This window comes from Syngnathus acus, chromosome 5 (assembly GCF_901709675.1).
Source record: "Syngnathus acus chromosome 5, fSynAcu1.2, whole genome shotgun sequence".
NCBI lineage: Eukaryota > Metazoa > Chordata > Actinopteri > Syngnathiformes > Syngnathidae > Syngnathus > Syngnathus acus.
In genome coordinates, this window is record NC_051091.1 from 5,303,033 (window position 1) to 5,326,700 (window position 23,668).

General features: G+C 42.5%; 1 protein-coding gene across 2 annotated transcripts; it reads right to left on the reverse strand.

The window, feature by feature from the left end:
• Nucleotides 1-1,441: 1,441 nt before the first annotated feature.
• On the reverse strand, nucleotides 1,442-21,533 carry LOC119122775 (vitamin D3 receptor B). Of its 2 annotated transcripts, none has more exons than XM_037251329.1 (10): nucleotides 21,444-21,533; nucleotides 20,733-20,806; nucleotides 12,564-12,711; nucleotides 11,639-11,769; nucleotides 10,287-10,483; nucleotides 9,790-9,889; nucleotides 9,014-9,194; nucleotides 7,947-8,098; nucleotides 7,637-7,753; nucleotides 1,442-7,124 (listed from the first exon to the last, which is right to left on the reverse strand). In XM_037251329.1, the coding sequence occupies exons 3-10, from the start codon at nucleotides 12,707-12,709 to the stop codon at nucleotides 6,871-6,873; spliced, it is 1,278 nt and encodes a 425-aa protein (XP_037107224.1). In that variant the 5' UTR covers nucleotides 12,710-12,711; nucleotides 20,733-20,806; nucleotides 21,444-21,533; the 3' UTR covers nucleotides 1,442-6,870. The 2 variants fall into 2 exon arrangements, with proteins under 2 accessions (XP_037107224.1, XP_037107225.1); XM_037251330.1 differs by having other exon boundaries at nucleotides 21,440-21,505.
• Between the last annotated feature and the right edge of the window lie 2,135 nt (nucleotides 21,534-23,668).

Genomic DNA, 23,668 nt, shown 5'->3' on the forward strand with positions numbered 1-23,668 from the left:
AGGATAAAGGTCAATCTGTGCTTTGCATTTTGAATGTGAGCCAAATTATTTTGTGTTTTTATTTGTTTGCACGCTATGTTTTCATGTTTTGTTGTTTAGTTTGAAATCAAACTCTTGACTATCTCCGTCTAACACACACACACACGCAAGCTTGTTATTACTGGAACGCAACAACTGCAAGTGGGTATGCGCCATATCCAACAGTCTTCTCAAAGTGGGATTACAAAATAAAACACTCACTGATGATCACAGAGACGAAATGTTTTTTTTAAGAAAAGGACGAAAAGGAAGAATGAGCTTTTCTTTTTCATCATGATATCCTGAAGTGTCATTGTGGTCCTCTTCTTTTCTTGACTTTGGTTTGAGCCATTTTGTACATATGTAAGCTTTGTGTATCTTCTGGACTTGAGAGGTTCCACGATATGTCACACTTGTTTTTTGTAAAGTTATGTCCACCATCCTCGGAATCCACCTGACCTTTACATACCTGAACAATGCCTGAGATAGCAGTTAGTGACTGATTCTTATGACATATGGACATGAACGTGCTCTCAGTAATCCATCCACCCGGCATCAAAGCATCGGGTGTATTGTTTCTTCTCGCTCTGCTGGGACGCGAGGCTGCCAAATCGTGCTCACCTAGGGGATGTCGCTGCAACCAGAGCCTCTCTTTTCCTTCACCTAACCTCATGCACAGATGCGACGGTTTGAGCAGACCGCAGGAGCGCAAGCTTATCAGCAGGCAAAACAAGTGCGTCTGCTTCGCACCAGGCGTGATGATTAACTGTCGAGCTAAGACTGGATTTCTCTGATAACCTTTTATTTGTCGCCCCAGTAGATGTGCAGTAGAGATGGGCTCAAATCTCATCCGGCATATTGTACACTTGCCAGATGTGTCTTGATATTCAGTCTGCGTGTTTATGTGCCGCCGCAGCTTTGTGGTCAGGTTGTCCGCGAGCGACTAACTGTGATGTCAACTGCTCCTGACCAGCCTGACACAGGTCATCGGGTCAGGGATGGCTTGTTTGGCTCATTGGGTATGAGACACTGCTCTCTAGCGGTTAGTTGGTAAACTACATTTATTTAAAGGCAGCCGCACGACATCCATCTGATTTTCTCGACTGATTATTCCAAAGGTGGGAAAGGTTTCTCATGGTCTGCTATGTTCTTTAATTTGTCCCACCAAGCATTTACATTATCAAGACTTGTGTAATATTTGTTGCCGTTTCCTTCCTGAAATTGGTTAATCAAAATGTTGCGTTTTTTTTTTTTAATTAAATTGACTTGTTTTAAAAACGTACAATGACCATTTTCATTTAATAAAATAATTGTTTGTTCATAATGAAATTACATAATTGCGGGTTGCGGGAAGCTTGAGTTCATAACTGGGAAACAATTGTGTGCAGTGGATGTTCCCTCAAAATATTTCCCACAGAAAAACTTTGCACTGTACAAGTGTTTATTTTTGATTTGCAAAACATCAGACAAAATAATATTACATAGACATCAATTTATAATAGAAAAGAGATCTTTGAGAGAAAAAAAGACACAAAAGATAAAATTGCAATTACAATAAAATTTAGGTGATTTAAATTTTTCTGATAACTAAAGCCAAGCGTGACCTATACATTAGGCCTTTTGTGGCAAATAGAGTCAATCAGTATGCGCGCATTACATAAGATTACATTAAGTGCTTTTGTTGGTTTAGGCATTTTAATTGAACGTGGCATAATTTGGCTTCATAAAGGCTTCATGAAGGACTAGAATTCAATGCCAAATTCAGAAGTACTACATCATAAGTCAGATTCTCTCCCAGTCACAAAGCTGGGGAACGTGGTGTCCCTGCAGTAAAAAGGCCATGTAGCACACAGCTCAGGGTAAGTCGTCATGGCAATAATGTTCCTCTTTATATTAACCAAAAAACAACAACTCTAATCATTCCATTCAGTGTTTACCTGAAGCAGTTTGACATGAGTACAAAAAGTGATCTCTCTCCAATGAGTACCACTATATTCCTATTGGGGGGGGGGACACTTTGGACCATGCCCGCATTATGTAGTGTCTCTAACTTGGTGATGCTTGACAATTAAAAAAAATTATATATAAATAGAACAAAAGGGGGTAGAAGCAGCATTGCATGTAGTGTGTACTGAAGATGTCGCCTCTCCTAATTCCCTTCGTCGGACCAAAAACGGGTCGGGATTGACACAGGTGAGGGAGTAGACTTCAGACAGAAGATATGAGGAGAAAGACCGTGGGGGCGGGGCACTGTAGAACTTCAACCACACATATAGTAGAACCAAGTGGGGCTAACACACCTCTCATTGCTCCATCAGCCACTGGAGTTCCTCTGGACACTTCCCTAACGAATTACATGCTCTCCAAGGTTTGCCTTTACAAACCACAGTGGCTTTAAAAAGTCTACACATCCTCTCGAAAAACTTTCAACATGAATGATAGCCTGTAGGGGAACGCAGCTATTACTTGCCAGAAATTCCTGCAGCTCCTTCATCTCATGTGTGAACGTATCTGACTGATCACATTCAAACTAATCTACACATGCCTCTGAGCATTTCCAACACTGAGATTTCTCCGACAGGTATTTCCAAGGCTTTAGCTGGACCTTGGAACAAAGTGAAGTCAGTCATTATACAAGTACATAAAATATGGCACCATTGTGAGAACTGGAACAGGAGAACTGGACATCTCTGTTAAACGAATGTAAAGACCAGAGAGAGAAGGAAAACACTGAAGGAATTTCTGGCAAGTCATGGCCTAAATATGACAATAATTGACTTGTTTTCTTTCACACACACACACACATACAAAAAAGATTATCCAGCCATTATATTTTTTCTACATTTCACAAAAATCTGGTCTCATAAATGAGATGTGTAGACATTTCGTTTTCATTCCACTCTCTAAGTATACATGTCAAGGACAATGCTGCAAAGCGCTTTCTAGCCAGTGAGAGCCCCGTGGGTGTAGTCACAAGATTTCATAAAAACACCACTGGTATTTTGTGTGTTGGTGGGAACGGAGGGGGCAATGCTTAGTATGAGAAGACAACTGTACAACGACAACAAACAAACTATCAACGACTTCATTAGCTGGACTCTCCCCAAAATCTGTGAGATATCTCTGAGGTAATCATTGAAGTATGACTCATTAGACAGCAATAAATACCAATATGAATACAAACATTACAAAAGTAAAAACTGAAGCAAATGCTAAAGCCAAAAAAACAAAAAAAAAAACAAAAGCGCTAAAAGAGGTAGGTTGTTTCTTATTAGGTTGACGACGGCGTACATCCATTGTGGAAAATCTTCGTCTTAAGAACTACATTTAAGTTGATTCCATTACAATCCCTGTCGTAAAGGCGGGAACGAAAACTCCAAATAGAACGTGTGGGCGGGCGGCGAGACGGCTATCATACCTGCTTTATGGACAGGATTTGTAATGGCAACAGTCATACGGACAAACTTTCAAAAAGAGAAACAAAATAGTATATCTGTAAAGCTTGCTGGTGATAGTGTACCATGATGTGTATATTACAGGTATTACGGTATGTGATGTCATTCTTGTTGACTAGAACGCTACTATCGCAACAAAGACGGTCGCATGTCATGCGTGGTGGATCTCCGTTGCAGTAGAATTTACAAGGTCCAGTAATCCAACAAGCACCAACCACATTGTTACAATGGTTTGAAGCAGCTTTGTATGGTGAATATAAACAAGAAAACCTCGTGTCAATATGAGCAGATCCATGATATGTACAATGACTCAGAGTCATGAGCGCCAACGTCGACGTTACTTTTGTCCTCTACAATTTTCCTGCTCGGCTCAGAAATCCTCACCGAAGAACTCACTGACCCTGTTCTCGTTTGGAGGAAAGCCTTCCTATGGCACTTTCGCATTCCCCAAAGTTCCCTACTTGGATAAAACACGCGCATATCTACAAAGAAATATTACGACTGCACTGAAAAGAAAAGACCAGCACAAGAAAGCCCTAAAGTTACCTGAATGAAGAATGGAATATTACATGAAAAAAACAAAATTTGTTTTGAGAGATGGTTGTTTTTTTCTTTTCAGTGTCGCCTTACTACTCCTCTGTACAAGTCAACACTGCATTACTATCTTTAACCTACATACAGCAGTAGAAAAAACTTTCCAAAAAAAATAAGTACGCGTGGTGGCCTACTGCCTCCAAGACACTCAATCGTCACTTTTGAGGACATGAACTTAGTCCGTATACTGTATCGGAGAAAACCAAAACTGTCGTTACATTAACAGGGAAACATTTTGCAATATATTTCCCGTGCATTTGGATTGGCACAAGTCATCAATAGTAGAAGAGTTGGACTTATGCCACAGTGAAAGAGAACGGTCCTGCTGGTGAGTCGGTTTGGGCTGCACAGTTTAAAGCGACAATGCTCTCCCGATGACAAACGAGGAGCAGCGCGACGGATGCAAGAGTAGCCCTGAGATGATGTCAGTGGAAGCGTCATAAAAGGTCTGGCACAGGAAGCCTGCATAGCCAATCACAGGAACTACTTTCGCCCATGTCAGAAACTATTTGACATCACATCGCTACCGGGAAAATAGCTTGAACGCAACGGAACCCCGTGAAAATAGTCCACGCGTGACAGGAAAGGGAGGATTTGTGATGTGCATGCGGCATACTATCTATCAAGCAATCTACAGATCAGTTTTCTTCGGGCAATTTCATCGTGGCACCAAATAATACTGCGGCCTCTTAAGTACCAAATGTGACTAATGACTTAATAATCAAACTGGGTCATTCCAAAACTAGTGAGGGTTCATCAGTTGATCACAACAAAGTGGAAAATGGCAATATTATGTATTGCATATTTGTTTTGTATATCAATTTAAATACTATTTAGAATTCTCTTGCATTTACATTTAAATCTGTCATCTTCACGACATTTGCTTTACCCTGATAGAAAGTCTTTTTTTTTGCAGTGAGTGTCCTCAATGGGACAAAAAAATTAAATAAATAGATCGATGTTTTCTTGTAAAATTACAACCTTAATCTGGATGTTGGGGGATACGAATATTCTATTTCTTTAATCATGTATTAACATAAGGGCTTCGATCCTGTACTATTTCACCTTTTACTCTCAAATGTCCAACGTCACTTATATTACAATGGAATATTTTTTTTTAATCACTCGCATAATAAGAAATTCTCACACATTTTTTCAGTTTCTCAACATTAAAACTCCATTCCCATTTTAGTCTTAATACTACAAGTATATTTCTTTCAAACCATAAAATGTTTTTTGTTCTCGTGATACTGTCTTATTTTACGTTATTACAATTCAAATGTTTTTCTGTTTTTAACCGGCTTATTTTATGTTATTACAGTTAAAATGTTTGTTTTTTTAGTAGAACCAAATACACAACTTTTCTCAAAATTCCGATATGAATTATCTAGAGCAGAAACTGTACTCGGAGTTATATTGAGTAATACAAGGCTGAAATTGCATCTCTGGTCACCCTAACACGATGACTTTTATGTACTGCATATCTGGTCTTTAGACAAAACAGCCACTAGGGGGGGCAAACTGCACACATGAGCCATCTGGAGGGCCTTTGGGAGGAGTTGCACACCAACCACAACCAGTCTCCCCCTCAGCCTAGTTCTCAGACGTTCTAGAAAATTCAGGGTATTATAAGTGCCAAGGTGTGAAGCAACTTGCAAAGTTTCACGCCCACCGAGCTCATGATATTCCACAGAAGAACAATTCTTGAAATTGTCTTGGGGAAGATACAGGGACATACAAAATAAAATAAACAATTCTGAAGCAATTATATCCATTTCTAAGCCAACTCCAAGTATGGTTTGCAGCCATCCATTAACAAGTCAGGTCTCTTACCGGAGCCTTAATTCACTAATCCAGTTAAATTTGGCATTTAGCCCTTTAAAATCTGTGATATATAGAGTATACAATCTTGAATAAATGGTGATACAACAGTGCTTAGGATACACATGGTAGCAATTAGCTATTTACAAGGAATTAACTATATCATTAGAAGGTTTAGGAAAATAAAGAGCGACAAGCCATAATGTTGGCTCGGTTTGATTGACCGTTTGCAGTTAGAAAAAGAAAAAAAAAAATAGTAGCTAACACATTTAGTGGCTGATTCTCACCTCCAAAAACCAGGCAAACCAAAATTCAATCCACTAAATGACAGACTATACTCTGCAATCTAAAGTGAAATACTGACCGTTTTCCTTCATGGGCTGTGAGGTTAGTCAGAAAAAAAAAAAAAAAGATTGTGAGCGTGTCACGCGGCCGCACGCACGTGAGCTGCAAGATGGTTTTCCGAGATGGTAGAGGACCATACCTTTGGCAAGAGATGAAAGGTTGGTATACATAAATACACACTGCCTTGGAGACAAGCAGATGACCATAAAAAATGACAACTTGTAAAGTAATGCAGAGGCACTGATTTCATCCGGTAAAACGTCGTCCGTACTGTATCTAAAGCATCCATAGGAGGTGATAGTAATATAAAACAGCCCCGGTAAAAAAAAAAGAAAATAAAGAGGTAGCTCAACGGAATGGCTAAATGAATAACTGAGTGTGTTTGTTGTTGTGCACTGTGTGTGTACACAAAATGTCCTGACATTTGAAGCAGCGTTGATTTTTAAATAGACAAAAAAAATAAACACTGTAAAGAGGCAGAAGTATGCTTAGCTTAAGTTGTACTGAATGTAGTTCCCTTGTTTACTGTCGCTTAAACATCTGCTTGCTCGCCTTACGGACTCTTGAAAGAGACACGCATCCAGATCATCATCGGCTCCCACCCTCCATTTTGTACCCGCACGGGTGCGGTCGCCCCTTAGGACACCTCGCTGCCAAACACCTCCAGCACCAGTGGGGTGAGCTGCATGCTGTGCTCGGGTTGGAAAGAGAGCGAGCGGTACTGTTTGGAGTGCTCCTCGTTGAGGCTGCGCAGGTCGGCCAGCTTTTGAATCATCTTGGCGTAGAGCAGGCTCCCGCCGGGGTGGTTGAGCTGGATGAAGGCCTGCAGAGTCTCGGACAGGCGGTCTTGGAGGGTTTCGATGCGCGCGTGGTCCTGCACACCTGGGCGGTCTGTGGGCAGGGGCGGAGGGAGGGGTTGGTGCTTAGAAATTATCATGGGTGCTGTTGACAAATGAGGTTTTCCCCAGAGTTTGGTTTTATACGGAAACAAGTGTCATTGGCATCAGGTTGCATGTTGAATGCATGTTGATCCACTCATTTTAGATCAGCGGGAGCAATGGGCTGCAATTTTAATGAGGATCTTCCAGTTAGTTATACTCTATCTCCTTGCTTGCATAACTAGACATATATAATGTATGTCTTGTGTTTTCTGATTGGAACGCCGTGACAAGACATGAAACCCTTCTGGGTGAAGTTCTGAAGAATCGCATACAGTGGGGATAAATATTTGATAGCTCTGCTGAATTTGCTCACTCGAAATCCTTCCATTTTTTGTTGTTGTTGTTGTTGCGCGAAGCCCTAAAATGATTCCAAATGGACGGAAGTCAAACAGTTCAACTTTGGTTTCTCCAAGTCATCTGTGAGTCACTAAGATGTCTTCATTTGCGTAACAATGAGCGTACCTGGAGAAAGCAAGCAGATGGCCATCAGCAGTACATGTTCCTCCTCATGTAGGCAAAGCTTCTTGAGGCCCACCTGGAACTTAACCAGCGGCTCCAGTAGTTCCAGAGTGTGGCCCGCTACAGCACCAAACAACAACTTGGCATGATTATGTTCACCTGCACAGTCTAATGAGATTCCAAGCGACACGTGTATGCCAGCGGTTCTTTGAAGCTCTCAAGACAAGTCCCACAAATGCTAAAATGAGGCACCATACAAAGGCAAAAAAAAAAAAAAACATCCGAGTGTACATGTGGTAACTTTTAGACTGACCTTTGGTGACATCACTGATCTGGTATTTAAAGTCGGGACCACCGCAGCTCCAGGACATGTCTTCCAGGTTGAAGCTCTGATTTGAGCGAAGCATGATCACCTCAATGGCACTCGACTTCAGCAAGGCGATCTGATCTTCTGCTGTCAGCTCTCTGCGAGGGAAGATGCTAATGTGTTAGCGTACGCCAAGGGCTTGCTGTTACAGTAAATTAACAAATAATCAATCAAATGATGTCACACTTGAGATGATGGATGCATATGCAGTGTTTCATACCGACAAACATGTTGAGATCAAGCATCGTCAACAAAACCGCCTCGAGCAAGGTCGCTGAATGTGTAAAGGGATGGAAATAGAATATGGATCTAGGAAGATCCTTTGACTCCTGAGCGACGGCCCGAGCTAAAGCGAATGAAGGCGAACATTCCGTGGGTAATCCGAGCACATCCATCAAACGCAGTCGATGTCAACAACAACTAGCGGGAAATACGGGACCCGGCTCACTTTAGCCGCAACTTTGAGGCGACCCCTAGATGAGACACATTTTATCCTACCAACGAGCGGGGGGGACGACTTTTCATAAAGTGGAGGTCGTCAAGATGTTAATAAGGAACAAAAACAACTCAAAATAGAAAGTGGTGCCATTGTGACGCAGACACCAGTCATCCGATTTTCATTTTATAACACATTTCCCACAATTCGGATGTGAACATTATTTTCCATTCCCTCAAATTAGCTGCTTCAAGTTTTCCCTATTTGTGAGTCAGCTGGATTAGAAAAGTAAAATCATTTTTATTGCGGGCGATAAAACCAGACTGTTATTTCGTCAGTAAGTGTGGTTTAAGGACTTTTACGTTCAACATAAAAATACATTGACTTTTATTGAATACAAAAATATGCAAAAATATTTTAATTCATTTAATGCAGCGTTCATTTGGCCAGAGAAGTTCTCATGTCAATCTCTGGTTTTATGATGATCAAGATCTCTTCCAAGTTTATCATTTTGATTTTGATATTGTGCTCTAGTTTAGCGGGCAGCAAATAAGACATGACATGAACCTATCTATACCTGAAGCCCGGGATCATCTTGGCAAAGCCGATGACCTTCTGAATGCTGTAGGACACCAAATCGGCCAGGTGGGGCAGCATGGAGAAGCTGGAGGCTTCCTCTTCACTGGAATCGGGGCTGCTTCCTTGCTCCTGATACATCATCATCAAGTTGTTCAAATTCATTTTGGTGTCCACCGATTCTGCAGCAAAAGGGGGGAGAGGAAAATTAGACTAAGGGGATAAAAAAAAAAAAATCCATAAATACAAACTAAGTGAATGTCCAGCAGAACATGAGTAAGCGGCAGGGGAAAACGGACGACGGCCTTGAAAACACGTGAAGTACTTGAACATCAATGGGGTTATTTTCAGTCATTTGTTGGCGCTGCGTGTAGGCTATGTGACCGTGCCTCTCGCTGTGTGCACTGCATTAGTGACAGATCCATTAATGGACTCATGTTTACCAGCGTACGTCAGATGTCTGCAGGGTACGAGGCCTTCAAAGGATTCCCACCGCATTCTCAGTAAACCACTACAAACAAATTATACAAGCCGATAAAATAAGAGGAAAGTAGCTGGCTTGAAACAATTATAAATATTACGCTTTCCTAAATAGATTCAGTGATTATAAACGGAGGTTGACGTGTTCTCGATGGCTCTTGCGAGGGGGATTTATGCTCCTCTTGAACATAACATTTACTTTTAAAGGCAACTGTGCTGGAAGGTCTATGTGAATTATTTCACCCAGCAGCCAATGTTGATTTTGAGAGACGTTTTCATAGAGCGAGAGCTTCTCACCAGGAGAGTGACTGAAGGAATCGGAGGAGGCGTCCGACAGAGAGTGGAGGGAAGCGGCTCTGCTGGCGCTGCGTGTCACTGGCCCCTCTCGCACAGGAGGCTACAAATGGAGACGAAGAGCACAGTGGAATATTATTTATTTACTGAACAAATGATTACTACAGTGGAAACATCTGATGGAAAATATCATTGATGCTTGTCTGAACTGAAACATGAGCAACCCATATGGAGTTTTAACACGGGACCAGAGATGACACTAAAGTGGCGTTTATGTTGTTGACACTGTAAGCCCTTAATGTGATAATTACAAGTTTGGTTCACGCTACAAAACGTTGTCTTTAGTTGGGCAAGAAATGCTACTTATCAGCACTAGATGTCAGCAGCGAGATTCACAACAACCAGCTGTTTAGCAGCTGGTGAACAATTTTGGCAACGCAACCCAGTCGTGAACAGAATGTTCCTCCGTTTGTCGATGGATTGCGGAATGCGACACAAACCCGAAAGCGGCAGAAGTCAGAGTAGGAGTCGTCGAATGTTTTGTGGTGCGCCTCCACCAGCGTGGCAATGACTTGACTCTGTTCGTCGGTCAGCCGAGGTCGCCGCGCTTCCTTCTCCGCTTCGCGTTGGGCCTCCTCATCCTTTCGCCGTTGAATGAGGTCCTTCTTCCTCTGCACTTCCTCGTCTGTCAGGATGACTGCGGCGTGGAAAGGGCGGGAGGGGGGCAAAGAAACAAAGTCCATCATTTATTTATATATGTACGTATTTTTCCAGACAGTTAACTAATCTATAGGAAGAAGGCCATCGCCTCTTTACTTAATATATTTTGCATTGTGATGACAGCTATGTCAATATAGCATTGGGCGGGGGTGTTGTTGTTCTCTGGAGGAAGAGAATGGGAGGGGACCAGTCCACATGGAGACCCCCGCTGTACTGAACAACTGAGAACATTGTCTTTGTTCTGTGGGCTCCTTGTTGTTCCAGCCACTGAATTAGCTCACAGAGAACCAGAGAGAGCGAGAGTCCGCGAGCCGGCTGACAATAACATGCTGCTGTCTTTTTTTGTTTTTTTACATAGTGTAACAGAGTGACAGGCCTAAGGTTCCTGTTTGACGCTAATGAACTTAGCTGCAACTGGGAGGGTTTTGGATGAAGGTACTATGTGTTGCATTTATTTCAATTTGCACGCACTACATGAAAACAAAGGGGGGAAAAGGTCTACGGAGCAGCAGGTGTTTGAACTTGAGCTGGAGAATAATTAGTCTTTCCTATGCCGGCTGACTCCACTAGTTCAAACATGTCAACACTCTAATGGGGCCAACAACTCGGCGATACTTGACCCCAGTTCAAATATTAGGTAATATTTGAAAAAGCCACCTCATGACCCCCCAAACACCTTATAGTTCACTTTGATTCTGAGGAGAGTAGTAGGATAGTAAACAATATTTTGTAGTCACCGGGTTATTTCTTCTAAAAATTGGAACAACAAAAATAACTGAGATGGAAAATAATATTTGTTAACGCTGTAACATTATCTTATTCATCCAGCTTTTCTTGTTATAAAAGCATAGATTTCATAAAAAAAAATCTAATAATAGGTCTGGGAAAGGCCGACCTGTTGAGAACTTCTACCCTCTAAGTATCTTTTGTCTAAGTTTTATTGAGGCGATCCATAAAATTCAATGTTGGTCTAACAGTATTAGATGACACAACCTTTTGGTTCTCCTTCAACTGGGGTCCATGCTGCAAAGCTCCAAAACACAATAACCAGTGTAAACATTTACAGTAGTATGGTGCAAAATTGAACACAATTAAATACCTTGCAAGTATCTGGGTCAGCAGTCATACTTACACTCTTTCATCATGCCAATGTCCACACAGCGTTTGAGCCGGCATGCCTGGCAGTGGCGTCTGTTGTCCTTGGTGATGGTGCAACTGCCGTTAAAGGGACACGTGAAGGAAGCCTTGCGCTTCATACTGCGCCTAAATCGAGCGGAAAACATTTCAGTCGGTTATGCAACAACCTACTGTCAGATGACATAAATATGTTGAATTCACAGAAGAGCTAGTACTTACTTAAGAGCTTGCTTACTTTACTATGGTGGCAAACAGAATCAGTTAAGGCCAATCCACAAACGTTTAAATGGAGATAAAAATGAATTTAAAATTTCTGGAGTATCATTTTTTTGTTTGCACCATTTTTGCATTTCACTACCTCACAATGACATCTTGAGTTTGATTAATCATTGTTCAGCCTGTCCAGAAACAGACTCGGCTCAATTAAGTTCAGGCAGAGGCCAGATGAGCGAAAAGGACAGAGACAGTTTAACACATTCATCGAAGCACACAAAAACACTCTAATAAAAAAATAGAGATTTTCTTTTTTATTTACTGTACTTATCAGCCCAGGAATATTCATAGCATTAATAAGCTCAACCGGTTGCTTGGTATTAGTGTGCACACGGATGCTGTTTTCAATGTGTTCTTATGTAACTGAGCCATATGTGTGTGTGTGTGTGTGTGTGTGTGTGTGTGTGTGTGTGTGTGTGTGTGCATGTGAGTGGGAGGTCGCGCAACATAGGCAGGATCTGTGCATGCATACTAATGCGTATGTGAAGCAATTTGTGCTTTTCAGCAGGATAGTAAAAGCGGTTGCACAAAGCACACACTAAGCGCATGTACAATGTGAACACGGTTTGGAGCATGTGCTTCCGTTTACATCAACCCATCGGCATGCTTGTGACATCACCGGCAATTAGTGTGTGCCGTTTGTCTACCTGAAAAAGCCCTTGCAGCCCTCGCAGGTCATGGCGTTGAAGTGAAAGCCGGTGGCTTTGTCGCCACACACGCCGCAGATTCGAGGCACATTTCTGTCGAACTCATCAGGGGCCAGGGTGGATGTACTCACAACAGTGGGCTCCATTACTGAAAACAGACGGGAGAGGTTAGATGGAAAATGTGAGAAGTCCCAACAAATTAGGAAACCTGAATAATTCTATTTTTGCCACAAAGGAGAAGAAAAGTGTAACTTTGTGAGAGTCCAATTTTCAAGTCTTGAAAACACTATCTCTCGATACCTGCCAAACAGCTCCATTAAATATTTGTTCAATAACATTGGCGGTTCATGATGAAATGGTTTTCCTCTCAGAAGCCAATATTTGTTCACTAAACAGAAAGTTGTTCATTTTGGTGCCAGAATATTCACTTTATTCAATTCCTTATGTTTGTGAAACTAAAGTGTATCTTCAAGACACACACACGACAGTATCTGCTGCCTATTTTCATAATATCAATTCACCAATTCCTGTCACGTTTCTTCTCCCTGCAAGCCAGATAATGTCCCTTCCAGAAGCAGGGACCTTAACTTTCCAGTTTGTCCTTTGTAGGGTGGACTAAGGATTTTGTAAGGCAAACTGAGAGTTGATCTCGTCTGGAAAAGGATTTACCGCAATACGCAACAAGTGGAAAAATTCCTGTTCAACTCCAAAAAATGTGCGCTATATTTGTTTGCCCTTAGCGCTTGGGCATCTATTTCAATAAATGGCCTCGCGAAGGGGACAAAAAAAACCATGTCACCAAGAGGCCAGCATCCTCAAAAACAAACACGCACTGTCCTTGCCACAAAGCGCCTTTCTTACTATTTTCTTCGCTTCTACTGCAGAGTCAAAGCGGGACAGATGGCGGGAGGAAATGGCGAGTCAAGGGAAAGTAGGATGCAAACCTCAACAAAGTCACGAATGAACCGCGGCTGGGCGGGGGCCAGCATGAAAATGTTTGGACCCATCGCTCCATTATCGAGTCATGTTATTTTCAACTTGTGAATATCACCAGACCGTTTCTTCTTGTGCCACACCCATATGCAGACATGTTGACTAAAGCATATAAAGAATACTACAAAAGTTGGATACATAAAATTCTTACTGCTCCGGGCCTCACGCGGCCATCGGTGCCTTGCAGCATCACAAGATATCAACAATAATGGAAGTGTGTGGAAAGAGTGGAAAAGGCACACCTTCACATTGCCTCAGCTACAAATATTTGTCGGGGGGGGGGGAGCAAAAACACGCAACAGAATGACAATAGACGACTGACAGGCTGTTGACAGAAAAAGGCTGTTGGACCTCCTGCAAAACATGAGCTCAGGCCTGTTAATGGAAACACAAATCGGACTTTCTAATTATACAGGAAAGAGACACGCGGACATGACGGCTTAATATGTTGAAACAAATTCAATGTTATTTCACACTGGCAAGGTGGCGCTTTTTTTTACTGCTGCTTCTCTTACCGTGTTGTTTTTCTCCCAGCCAACCCCTTCACTCACCACTTTTAAGAACAAAGGTCAACAGAAGCAGTCATCCTATCGGCCACGTTGCAGAGATTTTAAGGTCATCTTTTCGCAGTGGGGTACATGTCACACAAGACTTGATCAACAAACGCCGCAGCTAGCATTCTAATAAAGGCCGCGTCATGATTGGCAGTTGCGCCACTACTTCAACAAAAAACACTGGCAACGCAAAAATAATATGCTCATAATAGTGGTAAATAAAAATCTGACTCCGACACTAATTAGTATTTAAAAAATATTTGAATATGGATTTTCTGGACTGACTCACCATAACTGACAAAATACAACGGCAAATTATTCACGATTCAAAAAACAGCCTCTCTATCAAATCGTGCCCTCCATTTTGATTGACCCAAAATATTCTCACCAAATGGTTTGCTTTACAACACCATCGAGGTACGATGCTTCAAACGATATATTTGCATTTTATTTTATACGTACACTCATGCTCCACTGAAGTAGTTCATGGCGCGCTACATAATAAATAAAATGAAAAATCATGTGCAAGTCAGCAACTCCCAGCAGGCACACTCATTCACCTTCCGATATCACTGACTAATGAGTGAAATCCGCCCTCTGCGGTTCCATTGAGCCTTGACAGGCCATTACACTCAACACACGCTTTGTATTGAGAGGGGGCTCTAAATAATTCATCAGGTTATTAGACCAGATCTGTACTCATTCCAGTTTCAGACACGCAGTACGACAAACAGCTCGGAGCGACGGCTTTCCGCTGACTTACCTCACTTGAATAATACGCACTGTGTTTTCCACTATCGGCGGCATCAATCACACTTGTGTCGCAATAAGGACGACGCTGCTCACGGGCCGATTTGTTTGTGTTCTGACAGGTATGTTTTTTTTCTTTACACCTCCTGGTCGGCTTGTCCGAGCTGCTGTGTCACTGAATGAAACATTTGCAGACTGTACTGTCTTAGTGTGCATTTCTTTGTCACTTATATAAAGGTTATTTTAGCAAAAACCTCAATCGATTGTCAAGTGGTTTTACTGGTGCAGTGCAGCAAAAATGGATCCTGGCACCAGAAGTCACCTCGTGCCCTGAAGCAAAATGATCAGTTTGGGGAAACGCCCTTGTAATCGACTGGCACCAATCCATGCTGCATCGCCGCTCCCAATAGCAGGTAAATTCGAATATTTCTTCTCTGGAGTCATAACGATAAAGGAGCTTCCTCCAGTACGGAGTTGAACAGACCACATGCAGTGCGGCAATAAAACAGACAGAATTATACATCACGTGAAGTGGAGAGCCACATGACAAGTCCAAGTGAGTATAATCTTGCACCAGCAGAACATTTATGACTGCTACACGGTACAGAGTTTGTCAAATAGTCCGATCCTCAAAGTTGCGGTTTACTTCATGTGCTCTCGTTTTCCAAACACTGGTCAGAGTACAAGATTGATTTCGTTGCGCTACCCCCCGAGTGACCCATTATATCACGTAAGCGCAAACATATCCAGTATGCTGAAGAGAAATGACAAATATTTATGGTCATATTCAAAGCAGAGGTTTATTTAAGCGCGCTTGCCTTGAGCAATCCTCGCACGGTGTCGCCATTGACAACCTCACAATACTTCTAACACTGCCTATGTTACAATTGGTGACAATCTCGCCTCGCCACGCAGACGTTTCTCATCTCCTTTCCTTCTGAATGGCCGTTTGCTGCAGTCAGGCGGGCACGGCATCAACCCACAGGAAAGCATCGTAGGTGCGGTGCAGAAGGGGAGCGATTTATGAGGGAAGCGGGCCAGAGAAGAAGGAAGCGGAGGGAGCGCGGGAGGGAGGGATGGGAGCTGTGAAAGTATACATAGATCCGGCCAATGAAAAAGGGAGTGACCTCCATGTGACTTTCGGGGTCACCAAGCCCAAGTGTGCCCTTCTGCAGCGAGAAAGGGAGGACTCGTCTTAAGCCTTGGCACGGAGAGACACGTGCCAGACAAGACATCAACACAAAAATGTCTGTTTTAGAAATCTCAAAAGCCGGCTAAATATACACATTCGTGGGACACTTGAATTACAGGCTAAATATAAAAGTGTCTCATCCCTGTTGGCTGCTCATCTTGGGAAGCATCAAGGGGAAAAAGTGATTTACTTTGCTTGGTGGAGTCACATTTTAGTACGTTAGTACTGTTACAGAGCAAACCTGACAAAGATTCTCCATGTGTAAATTGATGTGTTTATTTTGGGAAGTGGGCTGAACCTATTGATGAAAGACATAAAAAAAACGGAAAGCTATCAGGACAAGACAAGAGCTGTTTCTCTATTTGTCCTTCTGATGTTCCGTTCTTAATTGGCAACTTGCCCCAATTACTCATTGGGTGTGTCCATTTGACGAAATGAATGCCACATCTCAAATATATGTACCATAGATGCTTCCCATACCACAAACCGCTCATTTCTAGTGGGTGTTTATGTGAGCGATTGAAAATAAAAAGCCGCTAAACTTTTGGGGGGTTATTGGAATTTCCTTTGCCTGCAAACAACCAAATTAGCCGAGTCAGTAGAGGTGCTACTTGAGGCAGTGCAATGATTGATGGTTGGAATTTAAATAACTGCTTAAGAATTTCGCTCCGATTTACTCAATGTCCAGAAAAGGGTTTGTCAAATTTAAAAAGAATATTAGAACTTCAGCCATCGAGATCATCAAGTCTAATCAACTGCGTAGTGCCAAACTTTATAGCATGAGACAATAACAGACTCTAACAATAAGCTTAAAAGGTTTTCTTTTGAAACGTGGTAATAGCGGCTACACAAATAGTGCAATATCATAGAAATATAAAAATTCAGAGGATTGGGTTGCTGGACAGCTGATCTGAATGAGTATGCAGCACGTTCACCTTGAGCTGAGCCAGGACAATTACTTCATTATTGAAGCCTCAATGTCAAAACACCATGGCAACAGAGAAAAACATATCAGGTTACTTTTCCCCCTTTTCAAAATGGAAATGTTTGCGCTGGCGTGTCGTGACTAAAAAAAATATCGTAGGTGAAAAGGCGCTGCAGTAAATAATGTTCGATTTTCATTTAGGTGCAATCCATCGTTGCGTAAAAGAATTTGGAAGCAGTTTAAAATGAAATTACATAATTGAGATGCACAAGGCATTCTTTGCTCAGCCTGGATTGGACCTCAATCAGATTTGAGTTTTACTGATCGACTCATAAAGTTAGTTTTGAGGTTTGTTTCTTCACAAATGCAAACACACTTTTTGATACTTTTGATAATGTAGCTTGGCAGGCCAGATTAATCAAATGAACCAGCTGTTTGTGGCTTTTCCCATCTCGGAATTACTCATTTGAGTCTGAGTGGCAGTGTGTCCATCATAATCTATTAAAGGATAAAATATTGAGCACACACATATGATTTGCACATCAGCTACTTGCACTCCCGACTGAGGAATGCACCTTTGATTTTTCTTACAGGTTTGTGCTCGGCAATGATCACCATTCCGGTTAACGACCGCTTAACAGCGACTTCCCACCGGCAGGCAAACTGCTGCTTTTATGCAGTATGCTCACCGTCACTGCCGCACAAAAGCAAAAATGTGCATGCAATGTACGATGCACAAGGTTTGCACTGATGTCACCTGATGTTATCTCGTTACAAGCACACACACACACACAAACACAAGACCAAATAAGAACCACCCAGATGTTAACACTAACTTCCATCAAATTCAAAATATTTAAGGCAGTACACCCAGAGCACTAAAACATGCAGAAGAGGGATTGTCAAGTGGTAAATTCAAGAATAAAAAAAATTTGGCATCACAGCCCAAGAATGCCAGCAATGAACTTTGATACCACATCCCACCACATCGAAGCCAGAATGTCACCTAAAACAGACATGAAGCATCTCCGACAGTCTAATCAGCATCCACCATTCAGCCAACAAATGGGCCTGAAGGTGTCCTCGAAAAGTACTGTGGAAGGGGACGGATTGCAATAAAATATAAAGGAAAAAAGTTGTGGCGCGAGAGAAGGGAGCAAAACGTAGGTGAAAATGTTTTAGCGCATACCTCGGGCGGGTCACCGCGAGTACAGAAGATACATAAAACAAATCAGATCTGGAATGACCCGGGTTACTCAGAAGTACACCACAATGGAAACGTATGGACTTTTATGTTACAGCACAGCCACCACAAAAAAAAAACAAGGAGCAGGCGGGATGACGTGCGCAACAAAAACGGATATTTACAATAATGGAAGTTAATGCTTAGGTCTCCGGAGAGCACATGAATGAAGGAGAACAATCGGAGCAAACCACAACAACACCGTCAATAAAGAGGTTTGCAATGCGGCAAAACAACTGGCGGAGTCGACTAGTCCAGTCCTGTCCCTTTTCTTCCTTCTCTCATGCGCGCCCTTGGTCTATCATGCTTTTTTTTCTTTCTTCTTCCTACGATCTCTGGGACTATGTTACAACAGCAGTAACAGCACATGACAAGGTGACCTGTGCCCCACACAGGAATGGGCTAAACTGGGTTGGAAGGGGCGGGGGTGCCGTGTCCAACATCTATGGTATATTGCTCCCCTACTCAGGCCCCTATTGCTGGCCAGCAAAGGGAGGGAGAGAGAGAGGTAGTGACGGCAACCTGCCCCTTATGCTGGGCCCCTTGCTGGACTCTAGAGAGGGGGAAAGGCAGAGAGAAGCCCACTCAAACACACGTCGAGAGTCCTGTTTATGTCTTTGCTGAATTTGACAGGGAATGCGTATTCTCAAGCACACGGGTCATGCAAGGAGATAACTGCTCAGCTCATAAATGCGCTGAAACCAATCTTATATAAGTGTCAAAAACGCTCCTGAAAATTGTCAATGATTACGAATGATGACCAAGTGGGTTGAACATAAATTGAATACCTGAGCCAAACGATTATGGGGAAGATCACAAGAAAAATTCGTTTGCAGATGTCATATGTGAATGCTTCGGGGGAAAACAATAAAAATGGTCATTTTTAGCAAGTTAAAGGGACAGTCAAGTATGAAAAATCATTCATATTCTAAACACCCACATTAGTCTAAACACTTTTGTGGAATACGACTTCCACCCGTTTCCGATTTATCTCAGGTGGCGGCCATTCTGCCAATTGCTAGCAACTGAAAATGACATCACAAGTCCCTCAGGGCTCATGTGACAACTCTCACATCTGACCTGTTTTCTGGGTTTGGTCATGTGACATGCGCTGAAGCACCATGATGTCATTTTCCATCAATAGCAATTGATAAAATGTCCGCCCCCTATAGAATAGAGTTTTAACTTTTTTTTTTTACTTGACTTCCTCTTTTAAGAAAATGACAAGACAATTATTCAATGTATATGGAGTCCTTTTTGCTTTCCAAGAAGTATTCATTCTGCTTGAACAGCTGTCCATCACCAACATATATATGTGTTTGGCCTACAAACCATCAGCCACAGGAGTTAACCACGAACCCGCAGACATCAGGGTGAACTTACGACTTCATTAGTTACAAAGGCAACTGAACATATGTGGCACGTAGAGACAAGTGGCTCTTAACGGTACAACGAACCCCTTTATATGTTACACGTGAGGAGGAAGCCAGCAATTACTACGGCCACGAAAGGGGGGGGGGGGGGCATCACTGCATGATATCTAATGGGCTGTACCTTCCCCACCACACGCACGCACATCCAACACAGAACTTCATAAACAACATGATGTAAATACATTTCATAAAGGAAACAATTATTTCTTAAGTTGACTTTGACGGGTTACATCGAGGAAATAGTATCAAGGGAATTTTCGCACTGAAGGAATGAAGTAGCGGATATCGAAATAACATTGTGCATGCTATAAAACAGGTGTGGAATGCTAAGAAACAGATAAATTGTGAGAAATGAAGTACAATCAATGGAAGGGGTAGTAATGAGAACAATTAGTGCCTTAATGGAGAGGGGGAGACAGGCTCTTGGTAATAAATTTAGATGAGGTTTTTGTTGTTGTTTCACCATTTTGACATGATAATAAAGTGCTCACAGACTATGGAAATGAAATGTTGGGATGTACAAACCAAACAATTATTATTTGTATATTAAATTTCATTAAATTATATTGTTTCAATAAACCTAACCTAAAAGGTTGGAGAAAATAATTATTAAGAGAAAGTGTCCAAAACGTACAGAAAGAGACATCAATAACGACTGATCAGATAATTGATTGCTAATTTTCCCTGCCATTGTCCATAAATAAAATGCAGTCAACCACCCATGCCTACTTGGGATGATTAATTTATCGCTATACAGGACATCCATCAGAAGCAAAAGACAGCGAAATGATTGACCGTCGAGGGCATTTTTGAAGAATTTAACAGCTATTTGCGAAACACATTTCAATACTGCCTTGATAGCAAATCCAAGCACACAATATCTTCCCAATGTCCATTTTACTTGGATGGTTATTTCCTATTTATATAATAAGTATGTGACATTACATGAGAGAAGTAATTCTGCCTTCAGGGATATTTTTTCCAGGAGTGGGCATTTTTCAAAGCAGAAAAAAAAATCAGTGAGCACCGCTGCATATTACGTGGCTAGCTTTGGCTTATGTGTGATAGAAATGGCTCACCTGAGGATTTGGCATGCCCTTGAACACTGGCTGAGACTTGAAAGCTTTCCTCCGTTTATCCCAAGATGTTAATCCTGTTCAATAGAAAAGCAAAAAGGCATGTGGCAAGTCAGTGGAAGGGGGCCTTCACCCTCGGACCTGACCAACAATTATGTAACGCAGAAACATCAACCCAAACATAACATGTCATCCGAAGTTGCGCAACGTTACTGATCGACATCGACAAGTTTAGGAGACGGGACTGGCGTTCAAATGAAGCTGTCATAAGGAAGAGACATTTCCAAAAGTCACAGTCTGGACTTTAGCACGTTGCTCTTGTGCAATGCGAGTTTTCATACCTTAACAGTTGAACACAACTTTCCCCCCCCCATTAAGCCCCGAGTTGCTTTTGATCTTCTTCACACGCAGTCTTCGTGCGTGCCCGATCCCATGTTGACGACGTGGTTTCTTTCGAGACGAGACGACTGTGTTTTGCAAATCTTAGGAATGTGGGGAAAAGTCGTCCGCCCTTCCAGACGTCGGACTCGCACGCGGCGGCGCTGGTAGTGGCTAGCGCTGTTTAGCGTGGTTAGCAGGCTGCCTTTAACCCTCAAACGCGGAGCAACTTCGAGCAGATCGTTTAAGCGGTGCCGAGCGGGTCAAACGCTGAACGGGAAAGCTGCTCGATAAAGCACAAACGCTTTCACCTTTGTAGAAGAAATTCACACCTACTGTAGTACGACGACATATATCCTTAGCGCTTCTGTAACCAAATAGATGGCCATTACTTTTTGTTATGCACCGCCTCCTCCTTGGAGCCTCTACGGGAAAGAGGGATTTCCTCCCCGCCCACATAATGCTTGTAGCCAATCACGTGTGAGCTCAGCGGATCGGCCCTGATCTGGTTGGTGACACTTCTGCTTTGCAGTCAGCCGATTGGTCGGTCTTGATGTCCGTAACGCAACAATCCAGCCCCTAAAACAGGGGTGTGTCGTGACGTCAGAGGTAACAAAGAGGTAAACAACTTTGACCGCGTGAGCTTAAAGCAACATGGTTTTGCCTCCGAATTTTGCGTGCATGTGGAGAGACCCCCGGTGCGGGGATTACCGCCACATCATTATCGACAATGCTCCCTCTCGATTGGCGGAGATTGTGAAATTTAGGCCATGTGTTTCTCTGCATCTCTTTGTTTATAAAACGACGTGTGATCAGTTCATGAAGACGTAAACGTAATTGTGTTCTTGTCTCTGGTCGAATGACGAAATCGCGCCATTAGATGGACCTCGTTTTGTTTAATGCGTCTCGCCTCATTGTTTGACATCCTCAGAATGTGTGTTCGGTCAGGCGTGTGGAGACGAGGGGTGTGTCTACTCTGCAGTGCACTGGTAGGCTGCGAGGCGATGCCGCCGCTCTGGGCAGTGTGTTGCCATAGTACATTTACAATGCAAAGCACACCGGCTGCAACGAAAATAGATGACTAAACAACGCCAATGCATAATATTGACGTTTCGTCGCGCTTTCCTTGAGTAAGGATCGAATCCGCTGCGCCTTCACGCTTCACTCGTTCAAATGGCATTTACGTCCGCGGTCGTGTTGCACATGGGAACTGTGGTGCAAGGAGGAAATTGTCGTACAAAGTGTGTTTGTGTTGCTGAGGCCAGTGGAGGAGGCCTATATGAAGGTCAGGGGTGTGTCTGTAATAAAAACACCGTAGAGGGGGACAGATAGGAAGGGGAGAGGGAAAGAGGGAGAAGGGCCCCATCCGGCTTCATATATTCGCTTCCAACTAAAATTGCTTTTGGACTCCTGCTGCAGGCCGAGTCAAAGCGCCATCTGCAAATTCCATAAGTTCAAAAGCTTTATCCACACACTTCCCTTAAATCTGTTTTACATACATGTGTCCAATATCGTACTTAAAACTGATAACAAGGAATAGGAAAGTGGCGGCCTGTGACCTCACTGAGTGGACCATGGATTGTTTATTTATTTATTGTTCAAAGTTGGACGTTTTTTTTTACAGACCCAACATTCTTCAAACGCTGACAAACATTCAATATGTTTATGAATTATTTAAACACATAAATACACGATAAAATGAAACAGAGAGCTCATAAAACATTTTTCTAAGCGATAGTGTCAGTTGTTTTGCGGAAAATTGCATTCAGTGTTATGGTTATCCTCCCAGTTTTCCTCTTCATCATTAATAATACCCATCTGTAATGGGATCACAAAAATAGCCAACGATGAAGAAGGATGGTTTGAACTTTTGAGGCATCTAAAATTCATTTTTAACTGCAATTTCGCCACTTTCGGGGCACTGTACGTAACACGCTTGTTTCGATCCGTGTTTGTGCACCGTCTCAAGCGCATAAATCTATTGCGGAGCCACTTAAGAAATGTGGTGAGCTGCCGATTCACACAGTGGCTGGTAGTAAAGTGTGTGGGTGTTAGGTTCATGCTCGTCATTTGTCCTGTGGCTTGGGCCCTGTCCAAGTCTGGCACCAGGGCCCGATTCGAGCAGCTCCGGTAGCAGGGATTTATTCGACTGTGTTACATCCATGTCGGACTTGTATTTTGGCTGGGCCAATTTGTGTCCTCAGATACTCTGATTCTCACACTCAGCCAGGGTGATGTTTGGAAAGCATGAGGGTGGAAATCATAAATCAGAAACACTTGACCCACTTAAAGTAGGGAATTTGTTTTCGTGGCATTTGTGGGGTGACATGAATAGCCTGCACAGTAGAGCTCATGCTTTTGGTCAGCCAGAGTTGACAGTGCATTCCTCAGAAGTGCAGGCAGACTACACAGAACAGACAGTAAATAGTGAAGTTTGCATGCTGTATTTGTAAGCGTATGAATATGAACATGGCCTTGTTGATTCAAAAAGATTCACGGTTCCGTGACTTACTCATTTTACTTTCTTGGAAAAAAAAAAGTATGAAATAGACAGAGCCAAA

Coding starts and splice junctions, on each gene's coding strand:
- LOC119122775 (XM_037251329.1), bottom strand. CDS start 12,709: ATGGAGCCCACTGTTGTGAGTACATCCACCCTGGCCCCTGATGAGTTC. Junction 10,484..11,638: donor CATTGGCATGATGAAAGAGT/GTAAGTATGACT, acceptor TCCACGCCGCAG/TCATCCTGACAGACGAGGAA. Junction 7,125..7,636: donor CATCTGCTTGCTTTCTCCAG/GTACGCTCATTG, acceptor CCCTGCCCACAG/ACCGCCCAGGTGTGCAGGAC.